This window comes from Eupeodes corollae, chromosome 2 (assembly GCF_945859685.1).
Source record: "Eupeodes corollae chromosome 2, idEupCoro1.1, whole genome shotgun sequence".
NCBI classification, from domain to species: domain Eukaryota; kingdom Metazoa; phylum Arthropoda; class Insecta; order Diptera; family Syrphidae; genus Eupeodes; species Eupeodes corollae.
In genome coordinates, this window is record NC_079148.1 from 127,719,885 (window position 1) to 127,732,779 (window position 12,895).

The 12,895-nt window shown below is 33.9% G+C and overlaps 1 protein-coding gene across 2 annotated transcripts in view; it reads right to left on the reverse strand.

The window, feature by feature from the left end:
* LOC129945332 (BAI1-associated protein 3) overlaps nucleotides 1-12,895 on the reverse strand; it is a 169,719-nt gene that overhangs the window by 84,811 nt on the left and 72,013 nt on the right. For both annotated transcript variants that reach the window (XM_056055002.1, XM_056055003.1), the window contains exon 2: nucleotides 2,663-3,648. In XM_056055002.1, the coding sequence (XP_055910977.1) occupies nucleotides 2,663-2,879 (217 nt within the window). In that variant the 5' untranslated portion in view covers nucleotides 2,880-3,648. The remainder of the gene's footprint in view (nucleotides 1-2,662; nucleotides 3,649-12,895) is intronic.

Genomic DNA, 12,895 nt, shown 5'->3' on the forward strand with positions numbered 1-12,895 from the left:
ATTAAAAAATTAATCATTTTCGTTATGGCCATAATTTATAATACAGCGGTTTTCAATAGGGACGCTACAAAAACAGAGCAACAAGGACAGCAAACGACGCCGGCTCTTTTGACATTTCTCTTCAGTAAGGTTTGCCATTTCATGATGGAAAGATATACGAGCCAACAACGAGTCGAAATAATTGAAATTTGCTACCGAAATTCCGTGGCATGATGGTTAGTGCGATAAACTGTCATCTAAAGTTTTTATTTACGGGTACTGCCACTTGCGAGGAATTGACAAGTTCTCCAAGTGTAATTCTTGTCATGAAAAGTGCTCTCCCAAATTTGCCGTTCGGATTCGGCTTAAAACTGTAGGTCCCCTCCATCCCTGACAACAGTACTCTCATAGGAATGATTGAGAGTTATCAGTCACTAGGCCCTAGTCCTCAAACGGACTGTTGCATTACCCAATTTATTTTAAGTCAGTGTCCTCAACGGTAAAAGTGCTACTTCAAATTTATGATCGTCTAGTGGCCAAATTTGAATCCACAAGCACAATACAAAATTTTCCGCCAGTGAGACAAAGAAGTGCCCACAGTATCGAGAATATTGCTGTCGCTGAGACTTCAGTTGCAAAAATCCCAAATCTGTCTCTCATACGTCGTTCTCAATCATTGGACATCTCTGTGACGTCGTTGTGTCGAATTTTGCGAAATGACCTTGGCCTACATCCTTACAAGATTAAATTGACACAAGAACTGAAGCCGCTTAACCACCAGAAGCGTCGCATATTCCTGAATTGGGCAGAGCAACAAATTGAAAATGAAGAGTATTTTCATTGAAAAATTATCTTCCGCGATGAGGCTCATTTCTGGCTGAATGTCCAAAATGACAAAAAGTCCATAGAATCAAAAATTTTCTTAAAAAAATGTTCCAGATGCAACTATGGAACGATAAATGCTACAAACACCATTATGAGTATTAAAAATTGCTCTAGAAACTTTTTTCCACGATCGTATAGATGTTTAAGCGTTCGCTTAATATGTAAAATGTTTAAAATATCGATTTCAACCATACTGTGCCTAAACGACACATAATATAAAAGAGGCTTGGACTACGAATAAACGTCGAAATGTCAATAATTTAGTTTTATTGTATATAATTTCTTAACTGTTTATTGATATTTTTATGTTGACGACATTTTCGAGAAAGAAATATATGGACGTTTCTCAGCTCAAAAATCTGTTAATTTTGTTAAATGACAAAATTTTCTACAAAAAAAATGTATAATCGTTTCTTAGCCCAAGAAAATCAGGCGTATTTTTTATTATTCAATAGAATTCGAAGTCACATCTGAAATTTCTGAAGGTATATACTAAAATCTAAACGCTTAGCCTAACATTTCAGGAGTTAAATTAAAAAAAAGTACGTATACGCCTGAGTGCACTATCTTACTGTTTTCGTTGCGTGTATTGATAATTAGTAGTTTAAGCAAATTAAATAAACTGTAATTGTGTTTTGATTATATCAATTTTCCAGTATCATTAACTTAAAATTCGACGTACAAACAAGTTTTTGTAGATGCAGGAAATTCCTCCTTTTTAATGGTCGTAGATTAATATCACTCTTCATCATAGGAAATCGTAAGTTTCCAGTTTTCAGCATTGTAAGCACTTCGAGTCCTTTTTAGCATTTATTAATTTTACATTATTTTAGTTCTTAAATCAAAAAAAAAGTAAAAGAAGGTCTTAGAAATGTTTTGAACCTTACAGTTCTTGTGATTGAAAAAGGTTAAACACCTGGTTGCATTATTTTGTATTTCTTAGTCAAAAACTTCTTTTGTTTTTTAATTAAATACTATTTAATTCGTCACTTTTTACTGACACCACTCATATTCGCAAATGTTACCAAAAAATGGCATTTGCAATAAAACTTTTTGGTCCTTCTTTATTAATAACATTGACACATTAAAGACACATTGAGCCAATTTTATAGGCTAATATCTGTGTCTTATTTGTAAATAACGGAACCTTGGACCCTTTTTTAAAAAAAAAAAAAAAACTAGATTAACAGATTTCATCTCACTGAAGCATAATTTATCGATTCACATTATATAAATAATAAGGTTTTTAAACTTTTCCGAGCTGGTGAGTCTATCCCACAGCAGAAATTCCCACTCTCCAACCTCTCTTAAGGTTTTCAAAACAAACAAAAATCCTTATTAAAGATAATAATAATATAATTTTCAAAATATATACATACACAAAGCAATTTGCTGCTGAAGAAGCACTTTAATTTTGGAAACTTATTTCTGCCATCATTTTTATCGTCTTCGCGCAGTTCGTCGTTCAGTCGTCCCTTTTCTGCCTGTTCTTTGTTAATTTAAAATTTAATTAAAATATCCCGGATCAACATATTTCCGTTGTAAGTCAAGTCAAAAAAAAGTTTTAAAAAAACACACGGTACACTAAACTACCCTTTCTCCAACAGTCTTTTAAAATAAACACTTCCAAGAATTATCAAATTATCATTTTCTAATTATCAGCGGTAGCTTTAGTGACTTTTATCTAATTGTGAAACAAAAGAAACCCTGCCTCAAGCTATTTTGTATCTATGCTCTCTACTTTTTATCATAAGTAGGTATAAGGATATACAGAACACACACATTCCTTTATACTTACCATGTACATGAGGTGCAGCAGGAGCATTCGCTGAGTTCGCACCAGAACCAGGTCCTCCACCACCAGCATTTCCGCCACTGCCCGAAGATGCTCCAGATCCGGTGCCACTTTTATCCTCACTTGAGTCCTGTCGTGATAGAGAAAACCGCCGATTCCCCAGACCCAATCCAGCAACCCCACTTGTTACGTACTGCTGAAGAGAACTGAAAAAACTCATTATCGCGCCGCGCGTCCGTCGACCGACCGAGAGTAATCGCTTGAAAAATCACTTCTTCGTCCTTGGGTGGGCTTGGGTACCTACAAGCTTTTTTTATTTTTCTTCTCCGTAGGGATGATATTTTGTTCTTTTTTCTATTAAATGTGTGAGCGGATGTTAGCAGAGGCAACAAAGTTTTCCCAAAGGAGTTCCAATGAAAATTAAGTTGCTTATAATCGTCAAAGTTGTTGATCCTGGTGTTGTGTTGGTGTCGTCCTTAATGTCCGTTATGACATTCACCTACGCACTATGATGATAAAAAAATACTGAATAAATATTGGGCTTTGTTTTTTATCTTTGATTTATTAAAGGATTCCACAAAAAAAGTGGAAGCAGCAATTTTCTATACGAATTCGTCTTCGAGTTTTCGCGTCTAGGATCTAGGTCCTTTATTTTGTTCACCGACACGATATGAACGCGATAGAAAAAGATATATAGTTTCGTGCTTCTTCCGAAGTGTTTTATTTTTCTTGTTATTGGATTAATTTTAGCTTTCTTCCCATTTATAAGTAGCTAGCCATTGGGTTGCTAAGACAAATGACCGAAGCTATTTATCCTTGTCGAATGGAACAACATTTTAGATTACTCAGGTTAATGCAACATTTATGCGATCATCGTTGTTGTCCTGATTAGAGTAGTTTGAAATCGGTGGTGGCGGCGAGGCGTCGAGGTGGATATCAATAAATTAATTGCGTTCGGTAGCAGCATTTGGGGATTGAAAATTATTATTCTGAAAAATAGAAAAAACATAGATTTTTAAAATGAAGGTGAAATTGATGAAGTGTTAGCATATATATATTCATTGGTTTTCTTGAGAAGAACAAACATAAATCTAAAGTGTATTGAGAAAGTTCTAAGGTTAACAAAGTTTTTTCTAATATATTGTATTTTGGAAAAAATTAGGCCGCTTAAATTTGTTCGATATCTCAAAAAAAACGTTGAGAAATAATAAAAATATCTCCTAAGCAACGATATCTAAAACTAATTATCTAAGCTGCATGATGCCAAGGTCTGAAATTTTCAGGAAACTATTGATATTTTCAACAAATTATCCCCATATATTAATTTTGTGTTTAAGTTGGTAGCGATTGCTTTTGAAACCTATCAAAGAGGGTTTAACGAAGGCACTTTTCGCACATGATGATGATTATGGACATCTTAAATCAGAAAATACACAAAGAATTAGAAACATTTTGAAGAAATCTTAAGAGAGTAGAAACATTACTGGTACACACTTTGGCTAAAATATTTCAAAGTCCATGTGATGCTGATGATCTGAATTAATCAAATTCCCAGCGTTTCGAGTGATTATATCTTGGACAATATGTGGTTCATACACAAATTAGAACACCAATTATGGTTTCATTGCCTGAGAAGTTTTCTAGTCAAAACAAAATTTGATTTTGCCGACGTTATTTACGCACCATGATTATGTGAAAAATCAGGCTCAAACAAATCTTTTTCCAACTTTTATGATTACATTTTTAATCTAGTAAGATACGGTTTATATTGAATTGAACTGAACACAAACAAAAGCTACGTATTACAAAGGTTTTCTCACTCCTTAACTTATGCGTCCAAGTGCGGATACTGGGACGAAACGCCAATGTAGCAATTTTTGGTGGACTTAAGTTATTTCGAATCAAAGACCTTTAGATTTAAAAAAAAAACGCACATCACTATGCTCTCATGAATAATTTTGAATTCTAAACGTATTAAAACCTCAATTAGTCAAAAATCACTCCAAAAAGGGGCTAATGTCAACCCTTATCATGAAATCAAAAATGTATCTGTTTTATTAATCTTCACTTTCCAAACCAAATGAAAATGAATGACCTTCAACCATTGCAATATTATTTTCAAAAATTATTTTTTCAAATCAAGTATCAGTGAGTGTGGTTAGTAGACAAATGGAGGAAAGTCTCAAAACCAATGGTGGCGTGCTGTTGTCATGTGTTCTTTCTTCATTGTCCTTCTGTCTTGTGCTGTTATCTTAAGAAAAGGAGACAGACTGCACCAACTATAGAAGAATCAGTCAACATTAAAATCGCTTACAAAATCTTTTCTGCCGTAATATATGAACATCTTGAGCCCATCGTCAACAAACTGAGAGGTCATTATTAGTGTTGTTTTAGACCAGGAAAGTCCGCAGTCGATCAAATATTCACATTACGGTATATCCTGAAAAAAAAAACCAAAAACACCGAATCGACAGCAACCAACTTTTCATCGATTTTAAGGCCGCATTTGACAGCATCTACAGCCTGCATCTCAGTCAAAACGTCACCATCAATGGACGTAACTTACACCAGCGCTGAGATCAAAGGAAGAATAACTCTTGCTAATGCTGTTTATTCTCTCTAAGAAAGCGAAGAGGTGCAGAAGCATGGACTATGACAAAAGCGGATGAAAGCACCTTGGGTCGCTTCGAGAGGAAAGTTCTTCGTGTGATCTACTGTCCCGAATGCATCGAAGGGAAGTGGAGGAGACGATGGAATGACGAGCTGTACCTGCTGTACAGCGACGTAGACTTATATAGAAGGGTAAAATTCCATAGACTAAAATCGCTGGGTCCACGTAGAGCGCATTAAAAACAATGCTCCGGCCTGGAAATTTTTAAACCCAAACCCACAGGACAGCGCAGTAGAGGAAGACCGCGGATCAGGTGGCGCTCACAAGTTGAAAGTGACCTTGCCCAACTTGAAGCGCGAAATTGGACCGAGCCAGATGAAGAAGTTTGTTGGTTAAGGCCCTAGTTCGCACAGGACTGTAGTGCTACACAGTTGTTAAAATGCGTATCTTATAAATGCTGTATCGTCATCTTCTTCAAAATTAAAGTAAATTAAAGTAGTTAAAAGTAATAATACCAAATAATGATTTTTTCTTAGAATTTGTCAAATACAAATAAAAAATTTTAAGAAAAGCTACAAAAGAGATCGGTTATGATATTTTCACAAAGTTCATCAAAACAATCTTGCTACCCTGACAACATAGCAGTAACCGAAACATCAGGATTTGCAGATCACACTGCAAAAAGAATATTAAAAACAATTCCAAGTGATGAGCTGGAACAACTTAACAACCAAACTTTAGAACTTCATACAAAGTGGGGCTGTGATAGCTCATCTGGACAGAACGAATATATGCAGAAATTTTCCATCGGGAATCAGGAAGCTTCGGATGCACATCTTTTCACGACGTCTATTGTGCCCCTAAAAACGACCTTACCAACTGACGAAAACAATGGCACATGGATCAATTCCCATCCGTCTTTAACATGATATTGCAGAGCATTGAAATTTTAATACAAAAAGTAACCACTTGACCTCATACGCGAAGAAAAATGCTTGTGGAAAATGAAATACAGGGATTGAAGATGACCTCAATAAATATTGGCACACTTGCCATAAAAGTTAGACACCATCTTTATTTTAGGATGATAGATGGAAAAGTTGCTCCAGCTGTCACAAATACTAGTTCTGCGAGCAATAATTGCATCATTTGCGGAGCTAAGCCTTCGGAGATGAATAATTTATCTAAGATCAGTATCAAGGTGTTGAATGAAGATATTCTTAAACTAGGAATATCATCACTATATGCAAGGATTAGATTTATGGAATACGTGTTGCACCCCGGCTACAACTTAAGCTTTAAATCATGGAGAACATGTGAGGACACTCGTGCTTTTAAGGAAATGGAAAAAATGAATCCAAGCTGAATTCATCAAAAATGTTGTTATCAAGGTTGGTGTTGTAAAGGAAGGAACTGGAACAACAAATGGGGGCAATACATCACGAAATTTTTTTTTGAAAATCCGCTTCCGACTGCAGAGATCACCAAAATAGATTCAAGGTTGATAAGGAGACTTTCAGTCATATTTGAAGTAATTTGCTGTTAAGGTTAATTCTAAAATAGTCGAAAAAAAACCTTCCATTGATTTTATGACTGTTATTTATTTGTATGTATTTATACATTTATTTATTTTATTTTTATGTATGTAATTAGTATTATAAGTATTTTTTTTAATGTTTACAAATTAAAGCAAAAAGTGTTTCAAAACATGCATTTTTATTTTTTTATATAAACAATAAACCACAAAATTTAGAAAAATCTCAATAACTCTTCTTATAATTGTTATTTCTAATCCAAATTTTGAGGAAATGTGTTTTTCCATAACCTACACATGTGTGCAAATTTCATTTATTTTCTAATTATATCACAGGTTTTATCGATTTATTTCCGCGCTCCTATAAAAACCGAACCACTTGCGCCGCCTTAAGTAAGTAAGTTGTTATCACCTTATATAGTCTAGTCCCTCAAAATGCTGTGTTCTCTACTCTGTACATTTATGTGCTGAGTAATATGTAATGTAATTTTTCAAACATTTAATATTTCTATTTTTTACTGTTTTTTAAGTTTTTTATAACATTTCAAGCTTTCAAACAATTGGCAAATGCAACAATCGGAAAGTTCAAGTTTGGTTAGTTATATGCTAGATGGGTTGATTTTTCAAAGTTCAAATTCACTCAATCATTCAGAAACATTTAAGAAAATAAATAGAAAAAATAAAAACTAGCAGAATCAGAAAGCTCCATAAAGAACCATTTAACCAAAAAAAAAAAAACCATTTTTCAACCAACCAAAAAAACTTTTAAATACATAAATGATTAAATAGTTTAAGGTTTGGGAAGTTGATCAAAGTTTAAAGCGCTGACTTTATTGATCTGCCATTTTTCTATTATACAAAAACTTTGGCTCAGTAAATATTATGAAACTTTTAACCCACTGAAAACAGACCAATCTTCTATAAACTTGATCTGAATTATTTATGAATTATTTTTCTCATAGCCATTAGTAGATGAAAAGTTCTTGTTACACTGTAGATGAAGCTTGTTGCACTGATAAAAAAACAATTCTTTCAAACTTTTTAGCTGACCACCTCAAGGCTATCTAAAACAAAATGATCGCAATCCACACTCATTCGGAAATAAGTACTACTAAAGTTTCTTATGTTGGCCACGTAAATACCACTTACTCAGATAATTTGTATTAAATTGGCCCTTATATGATGCAGCCATTTACGAAAAACCTTAATATGTCCTATCAAAAATATCTTAAATTGTATATTAAAAGAAAAGTATCCATAAACTTAAATTTCATTTATTTATTTGAAGTACCTAATAATTTGCACAAATATCTCATAAAGTGCAAAAGCATTTATATTTACGTTTGGCTATTAACTTAAGCTTAATAACAATAATAATCGTCTGTGGGCTTCCTTAATTGAATTTCACACTTAAAATCTATGTATGTGTCTTCGTATACAGAAATATGAAGGTATAAAAAAATGAACACACAAAAAATAAGTACCATATACCTTACCTACCTATCTAGTGCTATAAATGATTTCAAGTACCCTTCAGATCCAAAAATATAGAACTTTCATGAATTTCACCTTCATTCCGGAAAAACGGGAATAAAATAACAAGCAAACATAGCCTTAAACCTTTTTTCGTAAACTATATTTTATCAAAGAAACAAAATACAACAACAAAAAAATATTCAACCATGAAGGGAAGTAGACAACCAAATACCAAAAAAAAAGCATCTTTAAAAACAGCAACATGAGCAAGATAAGATTGAGCATCGTTTTCCGCCAGTTTACCGGTGGTGGTGCCAGAAAATTGCACATCCTTCCAAATGTTTCATCATGCAAACGCCCGATTAAATTAAAAAGACGAAGACGAGACTGAAAATTTAATACACCATCCAACAAAAAACAACAACAAAAACACGTTCCTCCTTAAAAAAAAAGGAAAGAAAAAGTGTGAATTAAATTTTAGGGGATTTCCTTCAACTGCCTCCTTCTAAATATATGGTAAGAAATCCTGGGGATCAGTATAGAAATGGTTATGGTTTTGCCTCAACCACTCTCTGTCTCTTTGTTTTCTTTTTGAAGAAGAAATACATACCTACCTAAATTCTTAACCTTGTTTCCGTTTTTCCTTTGAAAACACCGACAAAAAAGGAAGAAGACTTTAGAAGCTGAATTTAAATCCCCACGCTGCAGTTTGTACATTTTTTTCACCTTGTTATCTGTGCTTCGAAAAATCTCACACGACGTGAAATTTATAAACTCCAAAACTCCCACTGGCTATATGCGGCTAAGAAAAGTTCGTGCAGTTGTTGAAAAATATAAGAGATGGTGTTTCTTTTACTGCACCCTCTCTATGGAGGTGTTCTTCCTTCAACAAACAAGGACAACGACGCGACTCCACGCGTGACAAGGACTAAAATTTTAAGATTGATATATTCCATATCTTAAAATAACCATGCATATACTCGTACGTATATTCTAGAGGCTTACGTTGAGAATATATGGATAAACGATAAATACTTAAAGAGTGTATAAACTTTGAAGACAAAAACCACAAAAAAGGATCAAAAGATCATTATTGCAAATTTTCTATATCCGAGTATGTAAAGGACATATCTTACTTAGAAACACTCTTTAACTTGAAATGAACCTCGTTTTAATGTTATAGGAGTATACATATGAGTACAAGGACTTTAAGTATGTTTGTTTTATATCAACATATATGTATGTGCGAAGTACGTATTGGTTAGCACACTTGGGAAAACTTTTAATTAAAACAAAACAAAAAAAAGTGCAAAAACATTGAGAACTTGACAAGGAGTTCATCAGTGAAAGAAGATAAAAGTTTTGTTTATGTTTTGGTTTTTTCTTTTCTTTTCTTATCATCTTTTTCGCCAGCTATGCTAATATTTTATGTAAGGGTAAGTTATAAATTCTAAGAAAACATAACCGCGAATATTTCAAGACTTTTACTGAACACTAAAGGTGAATAGGGCTTTTCATTTAAGTAAAGGTTAAAGAGTTAAGGTAGATCTACAAATAGTTGTCAGAAGAGTTTTTAAGTGGGATCATAAGACTTTACTAGCTAAAATATAAGAAAATATTACTGTTTTGTGCTAAAATATTTGGAATAGCTGCTTTAGACTCATTTCGCTCACTTTTTATTTCGAAATTAAAATTTTATGACCTACGAAAAGCAGGTGATGATTTTAGCTGCTTAAGACAGGTTTTACCAACTACTACGTAGTAAAATTTTAAACAATTTCCCAGCTTTTAAGAAGTATGAACTTTTATATCCCTCAAGGAAGAATTCTTAGTCCATACAGTTAATTCTGTTCACATTTAACACAAAATGTTATTAACATTTCTGTAGTGAACACTAATTAGGTACGCTGATTGTTCTTTTTCTCTTGAAAATGCACAATACAGTCCTTCATAAACGAGTTCTTCGTATGGAGAATTTCATTAAAAAACCATAAGTTTGGTATAGCAATTTTTGAAGTTCCTTCAATATTGACATTGACTTTCTTAAAGGGTTAGTTTATTCTGAAAAATTCGAAAATTGTTCTTCAAAATATGTGAGAAATTATGTGCCTGTTTTGTGGATTTTAAAGCTGCCTTTGACAAGGTAAATAAAAATGTCTTGATGTACAAATTGCCATCTTTAGAAATTTGACGTAAATTCTTAATGTAATTTCAACTTTCCTCATCCACTGCTTCAGTGTGGGACGGAACTAAATTCTCTAAATAGTTTTGAAACAACATCAGGTGTACCCTAAGGGTGTATATTAAGTCTGATATTATTCGCCTTGTTTATTGATGACGTTTGTGATGTACTTCCGGGTGGAATACTCTTTGCCAGTATAAAAATCAAAGGTTTGCTCTACGCCGATGATTTAGTTTTATTGGCTGATAATCCATCTACCCTTCAGCTGCAAATCAACAAACTTAATATATTTTGTGAATCCTGAAGTCTGTACGTCAATACTAACAAAACAAATATAATGATTTTTGAACCGCGTCAGAGAAGAAGACTCGCAAAGGAAAACTGGTCCCTAAACAACACGTATATTGAGGTCGTTCATTATTTCAAATATCTTGTAGTTTTGCTGTCTTACAATCTTAATGTTTCGAAACACGTGAACGAAGATAAAGTAGCTCAAAACTTGATGTGGCCTTAGTTTTACTCTCACCAAAAAATCGATCTTAAATCAAAAAAAAATGGTGTTTTCAAGCAACTGTGCTGCATGTGCTACGGTACCCAAGTTTTTGGATATTTACAATTGGAGAAGTTTGAAGCCGTGCAAAGGTATTTCTTCAAACGCTTGATCAGATTGCCTTCTTTATGCTATATATGTAGAGTCTGGCATAACACCTCTTTCCATTACAAACCTTAAAACCAACTCAGAATACATATTGAAAGTTATGAGGAGTGATGAAAGAAGCCTTCACAAATCCATTATGACAAGGCTTATGCAAACAAATGCCTCCCCATTTAAGGAATAGAACCATATAGCTTCTTCAAATATCAGTAATCTATTCTTTTTGGAGTCCAATTTGAATCAATGGCACACTATGCTCAATGATCTGATCGCAAGAACTGATGAACATATCTTCAGTGAACATCTTTCAAGAGCCTCAACAACATTATCAAGAAATGTGTATAGAAACCTCAACCACCAAATAACATCACAGGCTAATTATTACAGTAACGAGTTTTCCTCTGAAGCTATTAGTTACATATTTAGAGCCGAAGTACTGAATCTTAACTCTATGCCACATCGAACTGATCTTCAACAAATCTGTTGCCTTTGTTACACCGGAGAACCAGAAGACATCACACACTTCTTTGTATCGTGTGGTCTACTACAAGAGATGCGACGGATGTATACTGAACTGAGTTTTCTACCCGCAACTTGGCTCTATGAAATCCTTAATGAAGATGGTGGATGGTCAACTGTCTATAGATACTGCAAACATGCTCTAAATTACCGCAATAGTTTACCATACCTCTACAACCAGTTATTGCAATTGAAGTTTCCCAATTAATGGCCGAATTGCCATAAAAGAATAATATTTGTTAATAATTTACTCGTATATCATGAAATAAAGAAACTATCTATCCATCTATCTATATAAGTTATGCGCGTTATGTGTTCTAAGAATGTTAAAAATAGTTCGTAAGAGTAAGCTGATGCTGCTAAGTCGATAAATTGATTAACACCTTACAAAAAGTATTCGAAGCCATAGTCACTAATTCCGCCAATTCCTAACCGGAATTAAAGCTGACTGGCTAATAATTAGACAAATTGCTCCAACCAATAACCGTATAAAAATAATTTCACTAATCACTGATCAAAAAGTTTTGCGAATTCCTTGACGTAAAGTTAATTGAAAGGAAATCTTTACATCGCTTTGAAGAAAGTAAGTTTATTGCACTTGATATTTCAAAAGCATTTGATAGGGTTTGGCACCAGGCTCTCTTATCGAAAATGCTTTCATGATTCACTACTTCATTGGATTAGTATTAGAAGTACCTTTTAGATCGTGCAAAACAAGTAGTATTAGATGAATTCGAGTCTGAATACCACAAAATAAATGCTGGTGTACCTCAGGGCTCTGTTCTATCTCCAACACTCTTTCTCTTTTTTATTAATGATCTTCTGCCTGAAACTTCTAATGCAATACATTGTTTCACTGGGGATAATACTCTTAGATTTCAGATTTATTTTCAGGCTCACATTCCTCTTCTTTGGATGTGGAACTTTAACAAAAAAATATGATAAGCTCATTAAATTCCGACCCAAACAGTATTGTACAATGTGAAATAAAAAACAAGTGGAATTAAATGCTTCGAAAGCTGTCTTGAAACTTCAAAGTGAGATATACCACCCCTTGTCATTATCACTGGATGGCACTTGAATCAATGAGACTGAAGATCTTGAAATTGTCGGTGTGTGTGACACCACCTCTTGTTAAACGATCACATAGTTGATGTCGCCAAAAATTCCGCAAGGTGTTTCGGTTTCCTAAGACGATGCAAGAAATACGTCCAAAGCCTGTGTATACTCCCATCTCTAGGCTGGTACTCCTGCAACTT